General features: G+C 37.2%; 1 protein-coding gene across 1 annotated transcript in view; it reads left to right on the top strand.

The window, feature by feature from the left end:
* The window catches only part of IPO5 (importin 5), a 49366-nt gene that overhangs the window by 14689 nt on the left and 6926 nt on the right, over window positions 1-27751 (top strand). Inside the window, exons 4-23 of the mRNA XM_086611172.1 lie at window positions 146-248; window positions 495-591; window positions 1763-1867; window positions 5101-5223; window positions 5325-5445; window positions 9002-9089; window positions 12167-12273; window positions 14659-14783; window positions 14873-14962; window positions 15053-15226; window positions 15446-15664; window positions 16868-16951; window positions 17809-17941; window positions 18032-18153; window positions 18694-18790; window positions 19300-19472; window positions 19919-20030; window positions 20619-20674; window positions 24428-24550; window positions 25180-25399. Of these exons, the coding sequence (XP_086467298.1) occupies window positions 146-248; window positions 495-591; window positions 1763-1867; window positions 5101-5223; window positions 5325-5445; window positions 9002-9089; window positions 12167-12273; window positions 14659-14783; window positions 14873-14962; window positions 15053-15226; window positions 15446-15664; window positions 16868-16951; window positions 17809-17941; window positions 18032-18153; window positions 18694-18790; window positions 19300-19472; window positions 19919-20030; window positions 20619-20674; window positions 24428-24550; window positions 25180-25399 (2472 nt within the window). The remainder of the gene's footprint in view (window positions 1-145; window positions 249-494; window positions 592-1762; window positions 1868-5100; window positions 5224-5324; window positions 5446-9001; window positions 9090-12166; window positions 12274-14658; window positions 14784-14872; window positions 14963-15052; window positions 15227-15445; window positions 15665-16867; window positions 16952-17808; window positions 17942-18031; window positions 18154-18693; window positions 18791-19299; window positions 19473-19918; window positions 20031-20618; window positions 20675-24427; window positions 24551-25179; window positions 25400-27751) is intronic.

Below are 27751 nucleotides of genomic sequence, written 5' to 3'. Positions count from 1 at the left end.
CCATATTTTACACTGTGACTTGGACACATCCTCAGATCAAGATTTTTGTAATTAATTTTAGTTGTGATGACTGGTTGCCTTGTACGGTTGAGAGCTAATCACTCTTAAGTTTGCATATCCTAAAACTTTGTTGTGCTTCATCTAGATGAAGATGGCAACAACCAATGGCCAGAAGTTCTGAAATTCTTATTTGACTCTGTCAGCTCTCAGAATGTGGGACTGCGTGAGGCTGCTCTGCATATTTTCTGGTAAGCTTTCAGACTTTGCTATGTTTTTGCAGGCTAGCCAGATCACATCTGTAAAAATGTAAGAAAGACCAGCACAACTTAATTAACAAGCAATCATATATATTCCATTTATTTGGTTGTATTGTGGTTTACTTAACTTTTACATGTGTATTACAATCTGTAGCTTAAACAATGGGTAAGTTTAAAATAGTATTTAAGGTTAAACTGTGAATTTTTGTTGATGTTTTGGTCTCTTCTTGTCTTTAGGAATTTTCCTGGAATTTTTGGGAATCAGCAGCAACACTATTTGGAGGTCATTAAGAGAATGCTGGTTCAGTGTATGCAAGATCAAGAGCATCCATCAGTAAGACCTTTATGTTGTGTTTTTTGTTTTTTTTTTTTTAATGTGTCTTGAGTGTAGAAACTTAGTGTAGTAGTCTCAAACATAAAGGTTAAACCATAGATTCCAACCAGAGAATTGTACTACCCAAAACTGATGTACCTATGGAGTTTTAACTATGCCTACTGCAGAACAAAAGGATGAAACCTTTTCATGCTCCTAAAGCTGGCTGACTGGCTCATATCTGCGCTGCTTAGGCCCATAACTTCCCTGGTGGTTATGCTGGGAGTAACTTAGTTGTAGTGGCCCAAAGCACAGCCAGGGATTTTAGCTAGCAGAGTGGGTGGTCATAAACTCCTTGTTAAGCTCTCTTTCTGGCCCTTGTGTTTAACATTATACATATGTAATATCTCTACATGTAGTATCTGTACACAGTGTGTCTCCAAAGTCTGAATATGTGACAACTCCTGGAACTGTTTGTGCATGCTTTGCTGTAAGGGCATGTTAGCAAGCCTTACTTTTCTGGAAGGCTTCAGATTTATTGGTTTGTGCCGAGAATTGTACTTTGAAAATGTTTCTCTTTTTGTGGAAAATGCTGGGCAAGGATAGGAAACCCTGCTGTGGTATATGGGTTCAGTTTGCTGCTCCCCCATGGATTACTTTTTCTGACCTTTGAAAGTCAACTGCGTAACATTTTCTAAAGTCAACTGCGTAACATTTTCTAAAGTACCACAAGTCATGCCTTTAAAGAAGCATGTTTTAAACACTTAGGTCGCACTTTTTGAAAAATGGGACTTTGACACTTGCATACCATTTGAAACTGGGATGGAAGTTGAGAACAATAGTTTTTTTCTTTTTTCTTTTGTTAAAAAAAAAACAACCCAACCCACTAAAACAAAAAAAAACAAAAAACAAACAAAACCAAGACTAGGGAATACTTGCCATCTCATAATATGATAAACTTTTTGTATCATGGAGGACATAGATGCTGAAGATCTTCATTATCACTTTACCTTAATTTGCAGTAAGATGGAAAAGCCCATGTTAAAAAAATAATTGTTATATGTATTAGGAAAATGTAAAAGAGAAATGATAATACAAAATGTAGTCTCATAATAGGCTTCACGTTAAAAGAAACAAAGGCATGTTTCATTACTAGTTCATGTTTCTTTCTCCAATCCTGCCTGTCTTCTAGATCAAGACTCTGTCTGCTAGAGCTGCAGCTGCATTTGTGCTTGCTAATGAGCACAATCTTCCCCTTCTTAAACATTTTGCAGACTTGCTACCTGGAATCTTGCAGGTAAGAAACCACACAAGTAACACTAAATGTGCCATTACTGTCTGTATTGGCTTTATCCGAACATAAATTATTAATCTGCAAATTTGTGTAGCATATGAATTTGTGTTGAGACCTGGATTAACTATATCTTAGCATGACATCAATCAGCAGCAAGATACAGGGGAAGCGGATAAGGAATTTTGTAAACACAAGCTAATTGATAGTGTTTTAAGGAAATTAGTTCAGTGCAGTTTAATTTATACAGTGTTACTTAGATAAATGAGTTAAATTCTTTGTAAGGTATTTACCTCAAAATCATATAGCTTTTAAATGAACCATGATATTCAAATATACTTTAAATATGAGCTACCTTGAGATGCCAAGTAATCAGTAATTGGGAAATTCATTGACCCATGATATCCTGTATCTCCTCAGTTAAGAGAAGAGCATAGAATTGTTCTGGATGGATTCTCGCAGTAGCAACAACAGTCTGAGCAAATGATCTTCATTGTTTGATAAATTAGGAATTTGCAAACAAAATGCGTTTTTAAGCTTCATATAATTTCTGAGGCTAGAATAGATCTCTTTTAAGATCAATAAATTTGAGCAAAAGCTGGAATTCTAATATAAGGCTGTTTACTTTTGGAGGGAAGCCTGTTGTAAACCAAACTAGTGACAGAAATTGTTTGGGCTCTGAAGGATGACAATTTCACAATACAGTTCCCTTTCTATATTAAGAAAAAACGTGGAAATAACTAAGTACTTGTGATAAAAGTGGCAGTGGGCTTCTGGTGATTTTAAATTAGGCTAGATTTAGGTCAAAGACTGACTTCTTGCTACAGTCAGTATAGCAGGTTCCTGTTGACAGTGTGAGCTGTAAACCTTGTCTGTGTGTGCTTTGTGGCAAGCTGAAGAAAAACTGTGCCAGGCTTACTGGCTTCTGCAACTGATGGAATTCTGCTTGATCTTAAAGGGAAACTGAGAGGAGTTTATTAAAATCAACTGAATTTGGGCTCTAGTGTGTACAAGATAAGTATCTTGATTGAGGTCACTCTGTCATGGTTAGTCTGTGAAATTGGCAATGACAATTGTATTGTTCAAAAATTCTAACTGGCTGAGAGGACCTCGGCTACTGAGTACTGTGTGAGTGGGAGCAAGGCAGGATTTGGGGTGGGCATGCCATTCGTCTTGATGTTTGGCAATTAAATAGTATGCTGCTGTTTTTAGGCTTCAGACTGATAGCCCACTTTGTGTGATATAAGTTTCAGTGCTACTATTTTAGGCTGTAAAAACACATGCACTTGGCTTGCATTTTCAAGCTTTATTTTGCAAATATAGAACACAAGAACTATGTTATGAAATCTGTCTTTTTTAAAGTACTTACTGCAAGAAGGACTAGATTTTCTGGCTGTGGTAACACAAGATGGATATGAAGATCTGAGTTTATAAATAGGAGATGGGATATGTTAGGATAGTGGTGAGTGACCTTTGGAGACAGTTGGATGCTTTTTTTGTTGCTGTTGAAGTTAATTTTGTTGAAATATTGACGTGGTACAAGAGCTAAAAATAAAATTCTGACTTAGCAATTCAGGCTTTTCAGTACAATTTCTATAATGGTTATGCAGGGAGTTGAACCTTAGAACTAATAGTTGAAACTTGGATACAAGAGTTTTATCTTGCAGTGGGGGTAAAAGCAACTGGAACCTCAACTGACTTCTGTGGTTGTTGGTGTTTGATACTATAGAAAAGCGCCTCTGCCTGTTGAAATGGGTTTAAAATACAGAGTTTCACAGTACCTCCAGTAAGTGTGACATTATCCTTTGCCAGAATCAGAGGATGAGTGGTAACTATTAGTCTAAAACGCCTTAATCAAGATAAGTTGGTTTGTTTTTTTTTTTCCCTCAAAACATTTCTGATACTACAAAATGCTGCTTCTATGTTGAAGTGTGGGCTTTTTGAGTGGCATTATCAAAAGTGTTGATTCTAGACTTCAGTAAAAAAACACCTAATTATTCACTTTAAAAAAATGTTTCTACATTAAAAAGGCATCAGATACTTTGCTAATGAAAATTCCTTTCAAAACCCCAAAAGTGTGTTTAAAGACACTTTTTCTTTGCAGGTTTGGATTTTCATGTCCTACTTCTAGAAGAGTTTTAACACCATTGAATAACTGTGTGCTGTTTCGATAATACAGTATCAATCTGATCAGTTAAAAGTAACTTTTAAATTACTTTTCAGAATTTAGCTGTGGATTAGGAAAGGTATTTGAAAAAAACTTGATTTATTTTTCCTCTGTCCTGTGATAGAAGGCTGAAAAGTCTGCTTTAATTCAATGGCTCTCTGGAGTTGTCTGGAAAAAAAATTAATTATTTAATCTTGAGATGCCTGGTGTTTGTAAGCATAAGCTGTTCAAGGCTCTTCTCACGTAACAGGCAAAAATGGAATTACACTCATTTTCCTTCTTTTGGACAGAGTTACTTTGAGGAGTTTTTCTTTATCTAAAATGCATTTTGAAGTTGTGCTTGTCAAAACATAGTGTGTGGTTTTTGCATGTTGGTGTCACTGATGTATGACCTTAATTCTGAGTATCTGTCTACTGTGTTAGATTTAAAGTAATAATGGTCAAAATTGATGATGTATAACATTGTGAGCCATAACTACTTCTAGAAAACTTGTGGTTTTGGACCCTGCGTATTATCTCTTCGTAGTTATGGATTTCACACATCGGCCATCATAGCAGGGTCCAACCCTAGGATTCCACTGAAAATGCGAAGTCCGAGTGAAGGCCTCCGAGTAGTCTTTTATTAGTTCTCAAGTTACAGCTCTGCCTGGGTGCCTACACAGAGGGACTCCTACCCCCTATTTATGCCTCTGTACCACCCATCACTTGATCCTCAAGTCCAGTCACTTAATTCTGGTCGGTATTCTCTTGATTTCTTACTGGTTTTCACTAGTGCTGGGCTGGCCTTCTGAAGTTAGTACTTTCTCTTGAAATTATCTCCTTGGTCCTTACCTTCTTCATTCAACTCATATCTGCTGTATTCAGCTAGTTGTTAGCTGCATTAGTTTTATCAAAAAGTTTACTCTTGATTAGTTCTTGCAGCCTAAGGCTTCAACTACTTTAGCTACTAATGCTAAACGAGACTATTCAGAGAGGCAAGAATACAGTTAATCAAATTTCTTCTGTAACAGTGGTCCCATTCATAGTATTATTTGTTTTTATTTAATCTTGTCTTCATCTTATCTCTTTATAGGCTGTAAATGATTCCTGCTACCAAAATGATGATTCTGTCCTGAAATCCCTTGTAGAAATTGCAGATTCTGTTCCCAAGTATTTACGACCACATTTAGAACCTACGTTGCAATTAAGCCTGAAGGTAAAGCTAGGAATTGTTTTTAAAAAAAAAAAAAAAATCACTCTTTCCACGCCAGAATTTCTGTTCTAATCTTCCATTCGCTTTAATCTTCTGGATTGTAGTTGTGTGCAGATACCAGTCTCAGTAACATGCAGCGTCATTTGGCGCTTGAAGTAATTGTGACCCTGTCAGAAACTGCTGCTGCTATGCTGAGGAGGCACACAAACGTCATTGCACAAGCCAGTGAGTATTTTACTCCTTTTATTTGTTGAAACCATTTGTATTCCTTTACGGTGTTAAACTGACTTTGCAGGTGTTCAGTGGCAAAACCATGTCTAACTCAGAGTTTGCTGGTGCTGATAACTTAAGGTGATGCTGAATTGAGTTTTCTCTTGGGGAAATCCCCTTCCTATTATAACTGTTCGTAAATTAATCTGTGCTTTTGCAGCCACCAACAATTTGAATAAGAATACGGTAGACTCTTCATAAGGTGTTTCTGAGGAAAATAGTACTTTCATGCTTTTCTGCTGACTTTTGAAATTTGTACTGTAATAAAAAAAATAGAAATAGTTGATACATTTAGTTCTGAAGTTCTGCATTTGAAGCTTGGTATGTAGGCCAGCTACTCTGTGGTGCTGGCAACTGAAGACTGAAGGAATTGAATATGCATGTCGAGCTTCAGTGTTGAGTTAAAGCTGTGAATTAAAAATCAGATTTTTATATAAATACTTAGAGATAGTTTAATTACTTTATTTAACATACAGATTGTAAATTCTTTGGAAAGGCACTTTTTTAATCATACATTATTATTTGAAATACTAAAAATAATTGTCTTCTGGACAGCCCCACCAGCAACACTGTATGCACTGGTATTTCTTTGCCTTTTAAACCCTTTTTGTGAGTAGATCAGGGCACTGATAGAGCAGTGTAGCCTGCTTTTGGGAAGGATTATTTTCCCTCTCTGTCGCACTTGTATTTGTCTAGATTCTTGCTTGTTTTCTGAAACTTGCACAAAGACAATTTGTTAAAAGGCAGCTTTTTTTACTTGAGTGCTCGAGCTGGGGAAAGTTGCATATTTACATGTCACTAAAATAATCATAAAACTTCTGGAAAATGTTGTAAACTGGATCTGCTTGGCGTAAGTGTTTGAACTATTGACTATAAGTTTTGTTTACCTGTAGAATAGACTTTTAAAGAACAGATTCTTTTGGAATATATTTTGAAATTTGAAAATGTTTAGAATGCTGTTTTCACTCTGTCCTCTAGCTTGTTGGGAATATTAATGCTTGACACTTGCTGTCTTCCATATCATTACAGGCTTCTTATCTGGTCAGGCAGCATAGTGGAGAAATACCTCATATCTCTTTAGAACGTATTACTTCTATATTGAGTTGCTAGTTGCTGTTTAGGAATTAAATATTTGTGTTAAGATAAGACACCATGTGGGAATGAAATGGGTTTGCATTGCTCTTAATATTAATGAATCACAAAGGTGAAAGACATTTATTTTGTAGAGCTAGTAAAGCAGTTATGTTCAGGGAATGATAAAAAGGTAGCCAGAAAGGATTGCTTTTGTCTTGGTTTTGTGTTTTAGTTTAAAAGGCTTTCTGTTTTCATTCAACTAAAAAGTTGCTAGATCACTTGATCCTCACAGTTAGGACTGGGTCTTAGACAAAACTGTTGTCTTATGATGCTTTTACTGAACATGATGCTGATTTAGAAGTCTGTGTCCTATGTACCATTTACCTGCTCAGGAGTTCCATTTGGGTTCAGATTTCCCTCCTTGAGCTCAGTATTCAAGATAGTGTTTTATTGTTCTTTACCTATAACTTACACCTACGGCTTATCTTTGGCTGTAGTTTGGAGAGTCATGGCATGCTCTGACAAGAAGCAGGCTTAGTGTGCTCATCCTTAACTTGTTTGTAAACAGTCTATATACTGGCAATAATTAAATTCCAAGGGCATCTTGAGACAATGTTGAAACTTTAATGCACAACTCTTCATTTAAAAAAAATTCTTTGTGAAACTGTACTTAGTGGCAGCCATGTTTATATTAAACATCAACAAGAAACAATAGGTTTACAAGCTTTTGCAGGTTCTAGATATAGTGATGGCCAGACAACTTTGGATGACAGTTTGTTCTCAGCCTTGCTTGTTAGTAACAACGAACACTGTGACACCAGTTTTTGGAACCCCATAGCATTTGTGGCAGATGATGGTTGACTTCCATATTTCAGAGGTGTGACAGTACATCGTTTTCATGTGTGTGCTTATGAGTGTCTGCTTCTGGGCTATAATACTACTTTTTTGAGGAAATTCTTTTCAGTACTAGTAAGTATATAGAATTCTGACATGTGAGCATCATGCTAGAGAGTTCCTGGTGTCCATTAAGTTATCTTGCTATGTATATAAAAGCTCTCAGAAGGTTTTTGCATCTATGTTATAATCTCTGGCTGAAGATACATAGCCATGTGAAGCAAGTCAATCCATAATGTGATCTTTTCTTCGTACTTGCCCCACAATATTGTCAGTGAGTGATTTTTTTGTTGTTGTTGACCAGAAGTTTCTCATCTGTCTAGATAGATACATGGTGAGGTGAGTTTGCTTAGGGTTGTGCCTCTGTCGTAGATTACAGTAGTGTAAGTATATACTGAAATTCACCAGTTGCAGTGAACTAGTTGAAGTAAATCGCAGCAGCAGCGTGGTCTACTTCTAGTTTTTGATGTAGTTTGCTGTGAAGGACAGTTAACTGATGCCTGTCTTCAAGATGTGTGGTAGACTGTCCTAAAAGATTCTTAAAACTCAAAGGTTGAGTATGTGATGGAAACCTTTTATTTCCAAGACCAAGTGAACTGTTTTATTGCATAAACAATGTTGAATTCAAATGTCTGCTCTGAGCAGTTAGTGTAATACAAAGTAAAGAGTACTTAAGAGTACCTTACTTTGCTCTCAAAGTACAAGGTACGCTTTTCACCCCTTGGGCTTCTGAAGTGCACCAGAACAGGCAGGCATACAATAGACAAGTCACTGCACTCCCTCCTTCTGTGAGAACAACTCAGAATAGGTGTTGCTTATTGCATTATAATTGAATGTTATGATAAAGATTGTGTAATTGCCTCTAGAAAGACTTCTACTGAGGAGAGCAAACAGAATCAGTCTGCAGAGGTTGAAGTAGAAAACTGCTGGATTATGTGCAAGATGTTTTCGTGATACAAAACAAAAATTTACATTAAATGGGGAAAAATCTCGAGTTCTAAACCACTACTTTACTTTAAAAGTAAAGCTTTATATGAAGTGACCACTGTAAATATAGTTAACAAAATTTATGATGTTAGTAAAACTAAGGGTTGAGTATTATTATTCTGTAATGAATATAGTCTCTTTCATCAGTAAATATTCAAAGTATGATGTCAGAGTTTCAGTAAAATTAATGACACATTCCTGAATTCATAAAGCAAATAATACCATTTTTAACTCTTTGAAGGAACTTAGACTTTTTTAAGGGATTGACTCTACGATCTTCATGATTTGAAAAAATCTTATGTTATACTATGGATCTTGGTAAGAAATACACAACTTTTTTTTTTTACTTTTGGTTTGAATGTTCTGAAAATACTATTCTGAAAATCTATTCTGAATTATTGGTGATGCAGTTTGACAGACTTGGCTGTCTGTTACTGGAAGAAGCATTCTTTTTCTTCAATGATTTACTGAAAGGAGAGATCTTAAAATTTACACTTGTTATTTGAGAATCTGTTTTTTAAGATGGCAACCTGAGTTTAAAACTTATTTTTTTCAGTTCCTCAGATGCTAGCAATGATGGTAGACTTGGAAGAAGATGAAGACTGGGCAAATGCAGATGAGATTGAAGATGATGATTTTGACAGGTAATTATGGAACTAGTTGTTTCAGTATATTATCAAGACTGTATGGCTAAAAGCAGATTTTAAGTGCAGGATGCAAATGACTGCAGTGCATTACTCAAGTAGCTTCTAATTTTGTTCCCTTGGTCATAAGCAGTATATATGACAGGTCTCAGACAGTTTATATGTAGGTTATTTAGGTACTATTCAGCAAATAAGTGAATTATTTCAGTATTTGTGTATTGCTGTAACTTCTACAAGTTGCATGTCCTTGTCTATTTTAACTTTTCAAATCTTTGTTTCTTCTGTCATTTATGTTACTCAGTTCAGAAGTCAGTGCTCCTGACTCTTTAAATTGAGAGCTTACCCTGAAGTTAGCTGAAACCAAAGCTGAAGGATAGTGACCTGTTTAATCATCTACAACCAATCTCTTCATATTTTTCTGCATCTATGCCCTTGAAAAGATGATTTTAAAGAAGAAAGCTGCCTACCTTTGAATGACATCAGAAAGCTTGGTGGAATTCCTTGCTGGATTTCATCTAACTCAAAAATATTGTTATTTTGCTATTATCTTAAATCCTGTGGAATGGCTAGCAGTAGCTTATCTTGTTGTGTGTTAGGTGAGAAAGATCTACTAAAGATGTCCAGTCTTTCTGATTTGCTTATTCCTGCGTGCTTTGTAGCTTGCTCCAACTTTTCACTAGAATGACAGTGGTTTGTCTACACATCCTGTTACATCTGCTCTTGTCTCAGTCCAGTTAGAATGAAGTAGAAGAAAGCAGAAGTAAGTGCAGGAGAAAACTATCTCCACACTTATGTAAAGACACGGATGTTCATTTACCAGTCTAGATGTTTTTTGCCACATCTGCCATCTCTTTGAAGACTCAAATATAATTAGTGTTTCCAAACAATTTGCCACAGAACGCTTGGAGATCTTCATAGGAAGACAGACAATAGAAGAGATGTTGATTTACCACTGAACTGTATAGCGACTTCAACTAGGTATCAGGCATGTAAAGATACTTGCAAAACCGATACGTAGGAATTTATGGAAGAACGTGTTTAATATGTGCTTGACTTGGAGTACTTATTTTTGTTCCCCTTGATTATGAAATTGGAAGTAAGCTGTCCCTTCTTTTCTCTCTCACATGGTAGACCAGACCCTTTTAACCTGTTTTGTTTCCTCAATTTTGAAATTTTGCTGTATAGGTAGAACTGTCAGACACCACTGCATTCAGGTTTGTCAAGTACTTGAATCTTTTCATTCAGCTTAACTTCAAGGGGAAACAGAATGTGAAGTTCAAATCTTCATCAAGCCTTTCAGGGTGTGGAAGTTTATTCAGATGGGCTGCTGTAGGCAGCTTAGTAAGTACTCTCAATCATCCCTGTGAGGCATGCCAATTTCTCTTTATTGTCAGCAGAGTAACTTTGTTCTTCGAAACACAAGTTAGCTGCCTATGGATTTTAGTGTGAAATTTTTCCTTTTTTATTACGTGTTGCAAGTAGAGCAAGCAAAGATCAGAAAACGAGTTATGCTCAGCAACCTTAGCCTAGAGGAGAAACATAACTCCTTTGGCCATCCAAGTAATAGGAGAGCTTGAGACCTGAACACAAAACATTGGACATCAGCTCGTTTCTGATGATTATGGTATATGTGGTGTTAGTTTTTTCTTTTATCAGGTTCACTCATATTACTATGTGTCTCCCAGCACTGAATTTCAACTTTGTGGAGAGTTGTTGATTAGCTGATGTGCATGCTAACTTCTAGTGCTTGAGTCTTTGTAGCTTCATAAGAAGTGTGGAATTTCAGTGCAGTCCAAGAAACAGGCTAACAATCATCAGGCTGTAGCCTAGTTAGGGTGTGTTCGGATCTGACTCAGGGGGATGTGAGTCAGCCTACACAAAAGCATCAGGGAATATTTTAGCATTTCCAGTTTTTTGTTGCTCTGACTTCATAGAGCAGTGAAATTCTAAAGGAGGAGAGGTTTAATCCAACTTCCTCTTTCCCTGGCAAAAGCCTTGCAAATATTGCAGGGAGGTCTGTGGTCATTTTTCTAAGATAAACTATCTTTATTTCCTCCATCTGAAGATATGAATTGGTGGGAGGAAAGAGCTCGAGGAATGTAATTTCGGATGAATGCTACCATTAACTTCAGTGAGTTTGCTCCAATCCAAAACTGTGTGCCCATGCTCTGTTGTCCTGCTAGCGATGCATCTGTTTATTTGAACATGACATATCTGAAGGACAAATATGATATTGTCGATATCTTTGCATAAACGCCTTAGTTCACAGAATGTGAGTTTCTAGACTGTTTGTTTTGTAATGAGACTTGGGGATTCAATTATAATAGTTTGAAGACCTCTATTTCTGACCCAGCTGATTGAAAGAGGGAGATTCATCCCTTTCTGAACCATTACTCAGTTTTTCCATCAGCATAGGTGTCTAGGATGGACTGTGTGTCCTGGAAACTTTCTCACTTTTCTGTAGGGAATAATTCTATTGTGTGGAACAAGTCACTTTACACAGATAATGCTTGGCTATTCTCACTTCTGGAACTGACTGAGTCACAAATTCCTCACCTGAACTGGATGTTTTCTGCCTGAGTCATTGACAAGAGGATGTTCTACTAGAGTACTGGTACTGCAGCCATGCAGTGCTAAAGCTTGAATTCTGCTGGTTAACCTGAGTCATAGCAAGTCTGAATTGGTTTGTGTTCTCATGATAAAAGGATGATGGCAGTATTATTGCTTAATTCGTTGCAAATTTAGTTTCAGCTTTCTAGGTATGTGTAATTTGCAGAATTCAGTCTATACCTTCAATGCTAGTAAGGCTTAAGTTTCTTTGGTACTAGACTTGGTCGATAAGCTACAGATAATAAATGTTTAAGTGGACAGCTGAAAGGAGATGTCATAAAATAATTACTTACCCTCCACCAGTTTTGACGGGTGAGTATGCTTTATTGACTTATGGAAGCTCATGTGTATTCAAATGGCAAAAGTTTGAAGACTAGAGCTGCAGGAAAGGGCACTTCTGTGCCCTGTTGGACTGTTTGTTTTATTAGAGATATCAAACCACTGATATTTCTGTGACTGTTATTTAGCAATGCAGTTGCTGGTGAGAGTGCACTGGACAGGATGGCCTGTGGCCTTGGAGGAAAACTCGTTTTGCCAATGATTAAAGAACATATTATGCAAATGCTTCAGAATCGTAAGTAACTGCATTTTCTTTTTTTTTTTTTAAATTCTGTCCTTTCCAGGAACTTTGATACCTCTGAAATCTTTGTGTTTTGCTACTTTAATATATTTTCGTACACTTCCACTTTTGATTTCAGCAGCAAAAACGGTAAATGTTGTGAACTTAGAAGTTTATACCTTTTCTAAGACTGTGATTTATTAAACTTATGTACAGTGCATTACAGCATTTTTCTGGAACATTGGCAGCTGAATGGAGATGTCAAAACAGAACAGTACATTTAAAAAAAAAAAAGTCTGTGAATTAAATATAAATAAGGCAAGAATTTTTTTCTTTAGTATATTCTCTCTATTCTGTCTCTACAGTGCCTCACAGTACCTTAAGTGTGCCTAAAGTGCCACCTGTTATTCCGTAGCTCAATTTTGTTCTTTCTTCAGAAGTGCTACATTTAAGTGAAATTTTAATGTATTACAGCTCTTAGAGGAAAACTTTTGAAAGTTGCCCTGTAATCTGGTGGCGCAAAATATAGAAGTCTGTGGTAGGCTAACTGTCTTTTGGTATGCTGATTTTAATACTTGTTTCATGATGTAGTTCCATACGTTCTTATCAGTTGCTTTGCGTGCCTTTTTTCCTCTTAAAATACCTGTAATGCTTGTTCAGGCAATCATTCTGAAAAATATTGTGCGTTTGTTGCATGCTCTTTCACTTGACCTGTGCCTTGAGCCTTTGAAGTAGAAGATAATGCAGAAGTTCTGAGTACTTTCGCTACCTGCGTGATTTAAACCCAGTCCGAAAGAGACTGTTGCCATATTGGATATGGAACATAGGACTGCTCAAGGTACCACATGCAGAGTGTGGACACTTAGAAAGTTTGTTTGAGGTGAAGTTTTTTGGTAAAGAAAGTTTTACTAAGGAAATGGATTAACCTGACTCTTCCAGTGTTCATAGCTTCAAGGCTAGCAAACGCCTAGTTTTATAGTACCCACAGAAAGGCATGAAGTCTCAGGGCTGTCAGATCTGACTCTTGCGAAGGGGAGAAGTCATGCAGTTGATGGCTGATGCTTTCTTTCTTCTGGGGTCAGAGCTTTCCATAACTATTAGTTCTGTCTGGAAAAGGGAAATGCAATAGGTATTGTTTGGTTCAGAGGCTTTCACTGGAAGGGAGTTGGGAGGAAAGATGAAGACGTTTAGATTAAAACATCAGTACTCTCAGAAATGACACTTTTCTTCTCCTATCCTCAGTGCTTCTCTCACAAATGTTTATTAAAGTAATAATTTTAAATTTGTGGGTTTGGATTGGGTAGCCAGATGGTCCAAACCACAAAGATTGTGTTTCATTTTGCAGTATCATTAATTTCAGGTCTGGAATTCATGCTAATAGTAATATAGTGAGAGTAACAAGAGGTGCAGGCTTAACTAGGAACATCCAGTGAACTTAAGTAGCAAGCAGCAAAATAAACTGCTTCTTCACCTTCTGTCAAGATGGTATTTCATCTCATCCTGATCAAACAGAAGCTTGAGTGTCAGGATTCCATTACTCTGAACTGTGGTGTTCTCCATTCCAGAAATGCAATACATTACCAGCAACAATGAAATCTTACATTATTTTAGGAAAGAAGTTCTGTTACATGCCTTTCCCACCGGTCGTTTGTAAGCCTATTTGTTCTTCTGGTTTTCTTTTCTGTAATCCCTGTGGTTTCTAGCACAGAGAAAGATTTTCATAAAAATAAATAAATAAAATAAATTGAAGTTTCTTGTAAAGAAAAAGGAGTGATATGTGAAAAAGACATTTCAACAATACGCAGTACCCTGAGAATAGGCTAATAGGACTTGGTGGGGTGGGGAGGGGAAGCTTTACATCCCTAAATGGAATGATACTCTTCTTAAACAGTCTTGGGGAGGCTGCTGAAAAGTTTAGTTCTGATTATTTATTTGTTTTGAATGTACATATTGTTTGGTTCACTAGACCTTTTTTCCTTCCTGACCTAGAGAGGAAAATATAGGCTGTTTTGATATCGTTTAAAAAAAAAAAAAAAGTAGCGAGGAAGGAAAAAGAAACACTGTCTTGATAGTTCCCTGATTAGCTCATTTAATGACAATGCAATTCTTAGGTTTTAGTTCCATGTACCTACTTGTACCAGCAGTATAGATTTCTTTTTTCTAGGTCTGGATTTGGCCTGGATAAGAGGCTCAAATTTTTGTACATGTCTGGAAGTATGTGTGGGGAATGGTGAAAAGTATTTAACAAGTCAAGTAGATGCATCGATTTCCCTTCCCTCTCCTGTTCTTCATTCTTCTTCCTCCTGTCCCATCCCTGTCAAAAAGGTGATTTATCTTTGTGGTGCTTTGTAGTTTCCAAAATGAATAATAATTACTTATTTTCTTTTTACTTATCTGTAGCTGACTGGAAATACAGGCACGCTGGCTTGATGGCGCTCTCAGCCGTTGCAGAAGGTTGCCATCAACAAATGGAGGGAATTCTAAATGAGATCGTTAATTTTGTTCTACTATTCCTTCAGGATCCTGTGAGTCTAATTCAATTAATTGTTTCAAAATATTTTCATTTCTGCTCTCATGACTGCTTGTTAACTATTTGAGGGAAATACTTTTTCAGCATCCAAGAGTAAGATACGCTGCTTGTAATGCTATTGGACAAATGGCAACTGACTTCGCACCTGGTTTTCAAAAGAAATTTCATGAAAAGGCAAGTAGTAGAATTAGTCAAAAAAACCCTAAAATGGTAAAACTCCCTTTCTGAAACTTGTTTTTCTGAAAATAAATCCTTTGGTTTCAGGTGATAGCAGCTCTTCTGCAAACCATGGAGGATCAAGGCAACCAGCGTGTTCAGGCCCATGCAGCTGCAGCGCTGATCAACTTCACCGAAGATTGTCCAAAGTCACTACTTATTCCGTACTTGGATAACTTAGTCAAACATCTTCATTCCACCATGGTGATAAAATTACAAGAGGTATAATATACTGAACAAGTTACAGGGTAATCTGTCACATATACGGAATAAGTATAGCTAAAGAAAGATTTCTGGAATAAGCCAGTAGACATATCTGCTGATGTTGATAAAAACTGACAAGAATTAGGGTACACACAAGAGAGCTTTTTAGATTATGTATGCTTTTTAAGTAAAATATGTGCTTGAGGAATATAACGCTTTATTCTTCCTCTTTCCAAGTTGATACAGAAAGGCACTAAGCTAGTTTTGGAGCAAGTTGTGACTTCAATTGCATCAGTTGCAGATACAGCAGAGGAGAAGTTTGTTCCCTATTATGACTTATTTATGCCCTCTTTAAAACACATTGTTGAGAATGCTGTTCAGAAGGAATTAAGACTTTTACGAGGAAAGACTATTGAATGCATCAGCCTAATTGGTCTTGCTGTTGGCAAAGAAAAGGTAAGCTGTGCTGGATTAATGTTTTCACTTGTTAAACATAGCTATGTTGTTGCTGATTTCTATGTTTGTCTTCATGTTTTCCTTTCTGAGGTAACTGTCTTGCTGTTTAGATTCACAAAGTCAGAATAGAATCTTAAGAAAATATTGCAACTTAGGTTATTCTTGACATGTTGAACAATGCTGACAACAAGCATTTTTTTTTTTCTTCCTTCTTGGGTCTCTTCGCCTTAAAAGAAATACTGGAGCATTAGGCAGTGTCAGAATGGCAGGTAAAATGTATGTAGTTAAAAGGAAACTTAGCATCATTCTCTTTGTATGTAGATGCTTGAAAAAGTTTAAATGTGCTCATAATCAAACTTGAAGTGCCTGTTTGTCATGATGCTTGATATATTTAGCAGAGGAGGTTTTTTTGATAGTAAGTTGGTTAAAATATGTCTCTAAAAGTATTGAGAAAAAACTGTGAAGGGGTTTATAAGTTTAAGTGGTGTTCTCATAGCAAGTTTGGATTATGGCTTGCAGATTTTCATTTTATTGAGTGAAGAAAACAGACAAACCCACTTAAAAGTAAAATAATATGATGTACATAGTACAAAAATACTAACAGCCCCGTCCCCCAAAAAACTACCAGCCCTTTTCTTTGACTTAAAAGAACTACCAGTAAACTTACCATTCATGCAGCTAAATTTTAAACAGATTTTAAACATAATTAATTTTTAATAAATTATTCTTGGAGGACTACTGGGAACGTGGGAGTGAAAAGAGGATAGGTGTAATGTCATCGAGGTGCCTGATGTGACCTAAAATATTACTAGCTCATGAGTAAATAGCTCATGCTGTCAGCTTTGATCCCAGTCCCATAAAGAAGTCAGAATAGTAAGCAGGATATCTGGGGAAGTTAGAATTGTCAGATTATTTTTTGTGAGTATTACTATTTATTTATGTTATGTTTTATTTAAATAATCCTCTGCTTTCAAGTGTATGAATAGTGATAGGGAGAAGCCGAAGACAAGAATGACTTGGTGATGTTTCCACAAAAAGAACTTCTGTTGTCACTTTTATCTACATGTCAGTCTATTTCCAGCTTTAGTTTGTGTATTGATAGTGTGTTGAACATGAATGCTCACTTAAATTATTTGGTGTTATGTCTCAGAAATGTACCCCTTTAATTTGCCTTTTCAAAACATAGTTGTTTCCTATATCTAGTTCATGCAGGATGCATCGGATGTAATGCAGCTCTTATTGAAGACACAAACAGACTTCAGTGATCTAGAAGATGATGATCCACAGGTATGTTAAAATTGTCTCTTTATAGTGTGTAGCTCATTGGTTAGTATTAAAAATGTTCTTTGTAAATGTGAAATTTCTCCCCCCACCATGTAATTACACCTTCAGACTAATTGTTCGATATGTCTTTGAAAAATTGAGAGTGATAGCCCTAAGATGGCCTTAGAATCTTTCATGGAAGCGTGTTTAGGAAATGAGACTTCCAGGACCTATATTTGCTGAAGAAATTTCAGCATATGGGTAATCGTTCCTTGTCTATTAGTAGCAACTTTGTTTGGCATAGTATGACCTATTCCCTTGCCGTCACCTTGTTATAAATACTTCAACAAGGCTTGTTAGACAGCTGTTCTAATGAGTGACAAGCTATTTTCACTTGTGCATCTGAAAACAAATACTCCTCTGAAAACACAGTACTGCGCTCTTTTTTTTCCTCTATTTGCTATTTTCAGGAAAACACAGTACTGCGCTCTTTTTTTTCCTCTATTTGCTATTTTCAGGAATGTGGCACAGTAGTATCATTTAAATTCAGGAAATTACTCATTTCAGAAGAAATTTACTTTTCAAGACAGTCATGATTGCATTACAAGTACATCTTCTACTGTCACATTTTTACATGTATAGCAAATTTGATCAGAGGTACTGTCGGCGCAGTGTTACAAATAAAGGCTTTGGACAGGTCTTTTAAAGACGCATTTTTATGTGGATGGCATATGGGATGAATTCTCTTTGAAATAAGTTTTACACACTGCTGACAAATTCTTGAAAAATGTCCTGTTGTATAATGTTGTTTCTTTATGCTTTAAGTATGCATTAAAATAAAAAGTGGGACATGAAATTTCTGATTCTATTCTCTTTTATAGATTTCGTACATGATCTCAGCATGGGCCAGAATGTGTAAAATTCTTGGAAAGGAATTCCAGCAGTACCTTCCTGTTGTCATGGGACCTTTAATGAAGACAGCATCCATTAAACCTGAAGTAGCTCTTTTAGACAGTAGGTTTAAGATAATATTTCACTTTAAACAATCCTGAAATAAATTATTTTGTAGCACTTTTAGATTTTTTTTTTTCCTCTATATAACAGCACAAGATATGGAGAATATGAGTGATGATGATGGCTGGGAATTTGTAAACCTGGGAGATCAGCAAAGTTTTGGCATTAAAACTGCAGGCCTTGAAGAAAAAGCGACTGCATGCCAGATGCTGGTAAGTAATAGGACAGTTTTGGTGAACTATATATTGCTGGACAATCGAGTCTGAAGCCAAAATTTGTCACAAAAATATTCTTTATAGTATCAAATGAAATAGTTCTGTTTTTCTTTCATAGTGTTAAGTCTGGATTTCGGACACTTTGTGTGGGGTTTACTTGATTAAAAATACTTTCTTTAGTTTAGAGCTTCGATTCTTAAGATGAACACATAGTTTTCCTTTGTTAGCAAAGCTTTTAAGGAGTTGGAGTTATTACAGTAGTTTGTTTTTGCAAATATTCTGAATTCAGTTTAAAAAATAGAGGCACGTACTGAACGAGAACTGATGCTGCTATCAGGGTTTCTTAAAATACCACAGTGGAGGGGGTAGGTAAATAGATTATTGTGTGATTTTTTTTTTATTATTATTATTATTTTTTTAACATAAATTTAAAAAAAAAACCTTAAACTTTTAGCAATCATTCTCACCATTACATAGTTGAAAAATATTAGTAATGGTATTTTCCCTTAAGTGGCACTTCCATGCTTTGTGTTTCAGGTTTGCTATGCAAAAGAGCTAAAAGAAGGATTTGTGGAGTACACAGAGCAAGTTGTAAAGCTGATGGTTCCCTTGTTGAAGTTCTATTTCCATGATGATATCCTGTTAACAAGTTCTACTGTGAAAATGGAAACTTAGTTTGGAAGAATCAAAATCATGCTTACTGTTTTCCTAAATGAGTTGGAAGTGTTAGTGTTAAAATAATCTGTTGCTTTCTAGCAGAAATTGTTTCCGAGAACATTGATTTACACACTGTTTTAGGCAATATATCCTCCTTTTTCCTCTAGTTTCTTTTTAAATAAGTATGTCTATAACGTTAAAAGCATGCAGTATAGAAAGTGATGTTTGTGCCAACAAAGTGAAAGAGAACTTGAATAGCATTTCTGTCATAGCCTGAAACAGGCTTGAAAACAACTTCTAAATCGCAAAAAGTTTAATCCTATCATCTTAATCTGTATCTAATTAAGAATCAAATGCACTGGACTGTAATTAAAAAACCCAAACAATTTCTGGTAGAAAAATAGTAACGTTGTTATGGTGATGGGTGCTTAAATTCTAAGCACTTTCTGTTGGTATTGATTTATTTTGTTTCCTTAATAATGAAACGTGTTCGAGTGGCAGCAGCAGAGTCAATGCCCCTCCTTCTTGAATGCGCTAGAGTTCGTGGGCCGGAGTACCTCACACAGATGTGGCACTTCATGTGTGATGCGCTCATCAAAGCCATTGGGACAGAACCAGATTCAGATGTTCTTTCAGAAATAATGCATTCTTTTGCGAAGGTAACATTTTTTTCTTAAAAGTTTTGTGGCATTACTGTTAATAGCTTTTTACGGTAAGAAAGGACATGTGTTTGTTCATTTAAATGGCTGGAAGAAATGCAAGGCTTTCTCTACATGAGTTTTGGTTTGACTATAGATGTTGTTATAGCTGATTGAAAAACTTAGTTGTACTTTTTTGTAACAACCAAGATACTGAAGTATTAACTTAAAATATTTACCAGATTTGCTCATTTTAACCACAAATGATAAATTGAAGTTATGTGCATGAAGTGTACAGTGGTACTACGCCTTACTTGTATAATTTGAGCATTGATTACAATATGAATGTTCTATTAGTATTATTTCACTTAAAGCAGAGCATGTATTAATATTCTCTGTGTACTTAGATTTCATTGAGACTGCTCATGTAACTTAAAGCTGAAAACCCAATCATTTTATGTCACTAGTGCATTGAGGTAATGGGAGATGGGTGCCTTAACAATGAACACTTTGAAGAACTTGGAGGAATATTGAAAGGAAAACTAGAAGAGCACTTTAAAAATCAAGAATTAAGACAGGGTAAGTTAACACGAATTCCTGTTAACGTGATAATGGCTATTCTTAAAAGCAGAACTCCTAATAATTTCTGAACACACAAAAAACACCCTAGTTCAGATTTCTTTAATTTGCTTATTTATGTGAGGTAATTGGGCTTTGAAGTGACAGAATCCATGAATTATATTTGTAAGTTCTGGACGAATGAAAATGACATTGTTTGCAGAAATACTGTAGTTTAATCAAAACGTGATGGTCAGATTTACTTGAAGACAGTGCACATGTCTATGGTGTAATTTATGTGGGTTTTTTTCATCTGAAGTTCTCTTAAAGCAATGGTAGTTTCTTATTTCTATGCACTTTTCTTGTCGTGGACAAGCTGGTGTGTGTATTTGTTTCATGCACTTTTAGACATTCCTAAACTGAGCTGTCTCATTATACTTGTTTTTCCGTGAAAGCTCTTTGAAGCTTCTGAAAGACAGAAAATTCCTGTTGCATCTTCAGCTACTGATTCCTGTTTTCTAATTTTGTTTCTTGATCTGTTTTTCCCTTTCGCAGACTCCATATGCACTGTAGAAATGTAACAGTTTAATATTTGTTTTTTTAATTTAGTGAAAAGACAAGATGAAGACTATGATGAACAAGTTGAAGAGTCATTACAAGATGAAGTAAGTTGGTTCAGGGAGTTTTTCCACTGGTAAAGCACCAAGATACATTACACGGATATGCTAGGCTACTCAATTAAAGCATAGTGCATCCTCAGAATTATTTCTTCCTGGAAGAATGTTCTGTTACTGTATTCCTTCAAAACTTCCAGTGAGAAATGGGTCACACTGATGTGTGAGTTGGAAAATATGACAAGTTTCCTTGTCGAGTATACTGAAGGAAGAAGTTCAGGATACAGCTCTTCGTTTTGTCCATCCTCGCAAACAATTCTTAGATGACTTTGAAGTCTGCTGTCAAATGCTGTATCAGCAATAATCTAAGGCGTAGCCCTGCTGACTTGCTTTTTCTTTGTGCCTTATGACCTAAGTGCCTCTTAACCTTGAGCATACCTCTGATACCTAGGCCTCTGATGTGCTAGGTCAGGAGCCTGTCTCAAAAACAGTAGACCTAAAATAGTATCAAAAGGAGGACAGCAGGATGAATAGCTGGCATAACGTGTTTGCCAATGAGAGAACACTAAAGACTTTTTAGTTTGAAGTGGAGATGACTGTAGAAGAGATAAGATAGTTTTATTAAATCATTATTGATGTGGAGAGAGTAATAAAGAATAATGCGTCACTGCTGCTTGTAACAAGACATAAAGGATACTCAGTAAATTTAAGAACTGGGAAGTTTTTTCGCCACACAATGCAGGTGTGACTCTTGTGAGGTTGAATTGTGAAGCTTATTTATGTGAGTTTAACCTGTACGCAGACTCCAGAATATATCTTAATAGATCATGCACACATATGAAAATACTTTCTTAAATAACAACACAGTTCCTGAGCCCCTTTCCTTTGGGAACATTAGGCCAGCATTCAAAACGATAGGTTTCTGGTGCCTACATAATGCTTGTGATTAAAAAAATAACAAAACTCAAGTTCTGAGCCAAGAGCCTTTCCTGACTTTTCTCCCTTTCTTATTTGGAATGTTTACTGTTCATTCTTGCGGATAGTGAGTTAGGTGATTTGTTTTTTCTTATGTATCACTCTGTACTGATAATGAGAGAAAATGCTAGCAAGCAGCAGTTTCAGAAAAGCTGCATCCATACTCTGCAACAGAGTTGCAAGGCATTTTTAAAAATGCTTTAGTTTAAATTTGACCTTGCTGATTTTTTTTCTCAAAGACTGCAAGGAAGTCTTGTCTGCATTACTCTGTGAAACTAGGAGTGGGACCAGAATGTCACTTGCCATATGGAGAGGATTAACATATGGTAATGAGTAACATTTGGATATACGCCTTTGGTCCCAAAATATGATTATGTAACCCTTACCTCAAGGCAGCAGAAGTATAAGGGAGCACAGAACCCATGAAAGGTATTCAAACAGTAGTTTCAGTAGGATACCCAGATACAGCCCTAGCTTAGGCCATAACTGAACTGCTTATTTGATAGAGGGCAGGAGAAGGCATACACTAAACAAGTGTTGTGCTCTCCCCCTGAGCGTCTGTTATCAGCTATTAGTAAACAGGCAATACCAGGCCAGGCGGACCTTGTGCTGTGCTGCAGCAGTTCTCTATCTTTGTTTTCATTTATGCATATGTTCCAGAGTTATTGCTTGAATTATGCCTTGATGAGGCAGAAGTTGTCTAATCAGTGAGGATTTAAATATCCTGCTGTGGAAAGCTGCCTGTTGCATGAGAAATACTAGTTTCTCACTAGGGGCCAGAAACTAGCTGTATTCTGTTTTCCCTGCCAGTTAAAGCGTAAACTGATTAAAGGAATCGTCCTGAGTACAACAGAACTTGCTTTAAGACAAAGTTAGAGGGTTTTCCTAACACAGCTGTGTCCAGGGAATAATCTTTGCTTGCAGATACAATGCAAATTGATAGCTGAATCTGAGCTAAGGATCTTTACTTCACTGGTTTGATGCATTAATTGGGCAAAGTTAAAAATTAATTGATAAGAGGAGAGGATTAATATTTCTTACATTTTTGCCACAATCTTCTGTCAGAGGCAGTTATCTGTTTACTTTTCAATAAAAGCTTGTTACCTAGCTGTAAGCTACAGAAGAGGAAAAGGGCCTTCTGCCTTCTGTAAAGGGAATCCATTGTAGCAGCACAAGACAATGTTTGTCTTGATAAAATTTTCCTGTCCCTGAAACAAACCTTCAAGTCCTAGGCAACTGAGTACTAGCCATTGACTTACATTTTTAAGAAGAGTAAGGAGGAGGACCCTGGGAACTACAAACCAGTCAGTCTCACCTCTGTGCCCAGTACAATCATGGAACAAATTTTCCTGGAAGCTATGTCAGGGCACATGGAAGACAGGGAGGTGTGTAGAGACAGCTGATGTGACTTCATGAAGGGCAAGTCATGCTAGACTAGTCTGGTGGCTTCTGATGGAGTGACTGCATTGGTGGATTAAGGAGGAGCAACTGCTGTCATCTATCTTGATGGCCTTCTGTAAGGCCTTTGATGCGGTCCTCACACAATATCCTTTTCACTAAATTGGAGAGATATGGATTTAATGGGTGGACTATTCAGTGGATAAGGAATTGGCTGGATGGCCATGTCTGAAGAGTTGCATTCAGTGGCTCAGTGTCCAAATGGAGATCATTTAACAATGGGTGTCCCTCAGGGGTCTGTACTGGAACCAGTACTGTTCAGTATCTTTATTAACCACGTAGGTGGTGGGATTGAGTGTGTACCCTCTGCAAATTTGCAGATGATGCCAAGCGGAGTAGTGCGGTTGATATGTTTGAGGGAAGAGATGCCATCCAGAGAGACCTGAACAGGCTTCAGAGGTGGGCCCATATGAACCTCATGAATGCAAGGTCCTACACCTGGGTCAGGGCAGTCCCTAATATCAGTACAGGCTGGAGAATGAATGGATTGAGAGCAACCCTGCAGAGAAGGACTTGTGGATACTAGTGGTTGGAAAAATTGGACATAAGCCAGCAATTTGTGCATGCAACCCAGAAAGCCAATTATATCCTGGGCTGCATCCAAAGAAGTGTGGCCAGCAGGATGAGGAATATAATTCTCCCTCTCTACTCCCCTCTTATGAGACCCCACCTGGGGTGCTGTGTTTAGCTCTGGAGTCCTCAGCACAGGAAAGACATGGACTTGTTGGAGCAGATCCAAAGGAGGGCCACAAAAATGGTCAGAGGGCTGGGGCATCTCTCCTAAAAGCACAGACAGAGTTGGGATTGTTCAGCCTGGAGGAGAGAAGGCCCTGGGAGACTTCATTTTGGCCTTTCAGTATATAAAGGGCACTTACATGAAAGATGGAGACAGACTTTACCATCGTCTATAGTGACGGGACAAGGGGTAATGGTTTTAGACTAAAAGAGGGTAGGTTTAGATTGGACATCAGAAAGTTCGTTTTGTTTTTTTTTTTTTTTTACGATAAGGCTGGTGAGACACTGGAACAGGCTTCCCAGAGAAGTTGTGGATTCCCTATGGCTGGAAGTGTTCAAGGCCAGGTTGGATGGAGCTTTGAGCAATCTGGTCTAGTGGAAGGTGTCCCTGCCCATAGCAGGAGAGTTGGAGATAGATGGTCTTTAATGTCCCATCCAACCCAAACTGTTCTATGATTCTATCATTCTGTGATTAGACCAAGAGTTTTAAAATAGTGGACTTAAAAAGACTGGTTTTACAAAGCTAAATCGTTAAACAACTTTGTTCCATTAGCTTAGAGACTTTAGCATTTCATATGACTTCCACTGTTTTAAAGATGGTTAGTCTTAATGTGAGTTGTATGCTTTTCCTATCAGGATGACAGTGATGTTTATATTTTGACTAAAGTATCGGACATTTTGCACTCAATATTCAGCAATTATAAGGAGAAGGTGCTGCCATGGTTTGAAAGGCTACTTCCACTAATTGTCAACCTTATTGTAAGTACCTCGCTTTGTTTTAATTTTGCTTTCTTTCTTTTTTTTTTCTTCTGATGTGTAATAGGCCTTCTGTACTGGCATCTTAGAGAACATAGTAGATAGAATGTAGGAATTACTGTTTTACGAATTAAGAGGCATTTCAAGGTTTGTTCTGGATCAAATATGAAGTTGTTAACCTATGCTTTTTGAACAGCTGCACTTCCGTGCTACTTCTGATTTCTGTGTTGCAACACCCAGGATCATTGACACACACGGCTATTTTGAGAAATTTAATTTGCCTGGGAGTGTCTGATACTTTCTAAAAGGGATTTCAAGAAGAGGGCCAAAAAAGTGTTGCAGACTAGTGGGGAAAAGTGAGGCTGAAATAGGTAATGGAGTATGAAATAGAGGTAAAGGATTTAGCCTAAAATCATTATTCTTTCAATTAGCTCAGATATTCACCTGGATTTTGTTTTGTTTATGGTATTGCTGCAAGTATCACCACAGAAAATTATGTTTGTAGGATAAAATTTAATCCAGGAAGAATTTAACTGGACCACTGTTAGTATGATTGTTTTGTTGAGATAATCATTGACTGTACAAAATTACCAACTTTAAGGTGGCTTAAGTGTTACCTGGTTTTGATGCAGTGTCCACATAGGCCGTGGCCAGACAGGCAGTGGGGGCTGTGCATTTTTGATGACATTGTAGAGCACTGCAGCCCCTCCTCATTCAAGTATGCGGAATACTTCCTGAGGCCGATGCTGCAATCAATATGCGACAACAGCCCAGAGGTTAGGCAAGCAGCTGCGTATGGTGTTGGAGTCATGGCACAGTTTGGTGGGGACAGCTATCGTCCTTTTTGCACAGGTACGTACGTTCATCTGATAAAACTGTTTGAATGTATGATTCTGAAAAAAAAATAAATTGCCTGCCTTTTGCTTAATGAGGTCTCTTCCCTTTGGCAATGAAATACATTGCCAGCATGACCTGTGTGGCAGACTGGTGATGATTAGTAACGTACCTGAATTCCTTGGGCTTTAATGGTGTTCTGCGTAGTAGCATTTCTGTTGCAGCACTTACTGCTTAGCAACCTTGATTTACATATTTTTTTAAAAAATATGGTTTGACATGCGAATGTACATTTCATAAAAAATAGCTTTCTGGTATACACCTGTCTCATAGTTGCTTTTTATTAATATTAATGTGTTACATATTAATGCAAAATCCTTTTGGATATCTGGAAAAATTACACAAATGACCTATGATAAGGAGTAGCCTAGAATACAACTAATGTGGCTCTCTGCTTTCCTGTTATATGAAAAGGAGCCTGATTTTTGTAACTAAGAAATGAAACGTGTGCTAATGCCTCTCAGAAATTTTGCTTCCTTTCTGAATGTCTTGGATTTCTCTAAAACTTCAAATTTGTCTTGAATTTAAATAAATGATTGTCTGCTGACACTCTTCTTGCCAGTCAACAAAATTAATTTTGCACACTAAATAGATGATGTTTTTTCATTTTTTAAGAAAATAATTAGTTCTTTCACATATGTATTTCACAGAAATTTTAAACAAAATCTCAATTAAATGATGTAAGCAAATAAGAACCATGTGAGAGAAATTGTTGTGGTTTAGGCCCAGCTGGCAACTAAGCACTACATGGCCATTCACTCTGGTGGGAGAGAAGGAGAAAATATAACAAGACTCCTAGGTCAAGACAAGGACAGGGAGGGGTCTCTCACCAATTACCATCACAGGCAACTCAACTTGGGGAAAAAAAATCAATTTAATTTGTTGCAAATCAAGTCTGAGTAGGATAATGAGAAACAAAACCAAATCTTAAAAACACCTTTCCTCCACCCCTCCCTTCTTCCCAGGCTAAACTTTGCTCTCAGTTTCTCTACCTCCTCTCCCCTGTGGCATAAGGGGACAGGGAATGGGGGTTGTGGTCAGTTCATCTCACACTGTTTTTGCCACTCCTTCCTCCTCAGGGGGAGGATTCTTCACAGTCTTCCCCTTCTCCAGCATGGGGTCCCTCCCATGGGTGCAGTCCTTCAGAAACAGACTGCTCCAACATGGGCTTCCCATGGAGTCATGGCCTTCGTCAGGCACAGCCACCTGCTCTGACGTGGAGTCCTTCACGGCTGCTGATGGATCTCTGCCTCACCATTAATCTCCATGGGTGGCAGAGGGGCCACTGCCATCTCACCACGGGCTGCAGGAGAATCTAAGCTCCAGCACACCTCACACCTCCTCCTGCTCCATCTTCACTGACTGTGATGTCTGTGTAGTTGTTTCTCTCACTCCCCTCTCCTCTCTCTGCTGCAGATTCCTGCTCCATTGTTTTTTTTTTCCTCTTCTTAAATATGTTCTCATGGAGGTGCTACTACCAGCGCTGATTGGCTTAGCCCTAGGCCAGATGTAGGTCTGACTTAGACTCAGGCGAAGCTTCTAGAAACTTCTGACAGGAGCCACCCTGTAGGCCCTCCCCCACTACCAACACCCCACCACACAAACCCCATGCAGGGATAAGTTAGGGCTTTAACACAAGTCTTGCCTATTGTCTACAACAATAGAGATTGTAATTTTCACTGTTAATACAAATGTAACTGTCACATGGTGACAATCAAGATTAGGTGTCTTTAAAAAAAAAAAAAGGAAAAAAAGCAGGGGGGAAACCTTGCAGTGAAACATTAAGAACATTAAAATTTAAAATTGTCTAGAAAAAAAATGTTCTAAAAGGGTTTTTTTTGTGAACTTTTCCATAAGGTTTTTATGTCTTGTCTCAAGACTAGAGAAATAAGAGACTGAAGTCAAGATGGTTCTGATTTTGGAGTTCGGGGATTTGTAACATCTGTTGAAGTCTAATTTTATTTTTCGTTCATTAGACTTTATCTTGGCCCACTTAAACTTTTTAATAACTTTGATCCTTCTCTTTGTGTTTGGACAAATAATCCTTGATTAAAGCCAGACACTTGGCTTCTCCTTTAGTTGGGTGTTTAGATAAAATAACCTTTTTACTTTACAGCATACAGCTTATTAGCAGGCACCTCAAAAGACTTTTGAATATTTTTGTATGTACATTGAAAGAACTTTGTGATTTATTTTAATAGATGAAGATGCTAATGGCTTTAAACTGAAAGAGGGCAGATGTCGATTAGGTCTAAGGAAGAAATGCTTTCCTCTGAGGGTGGTGAGGCACTGGAACAGGTTGCCCAGAGG

This window comes from Tauraco erythrolophus, chromosome 1 (genome assembly GCF_009769465.1).
Source record: "Tauraco erythrolophus isolate bTauEry1 chromosome 1, bTauEry1.pri, whole genome shotgun sequence".
Lineage (NCBI taxonomy): Eukaryota > Metazoa > Chordata > Aves > Musophagiformes > Musophagidae > Tauraco > Tauraco erythrolophus.
Note: the sequence above shows the minus strand (reverse complement) of the source record. Positions and strands in the feature narration are given on the sequence as shown.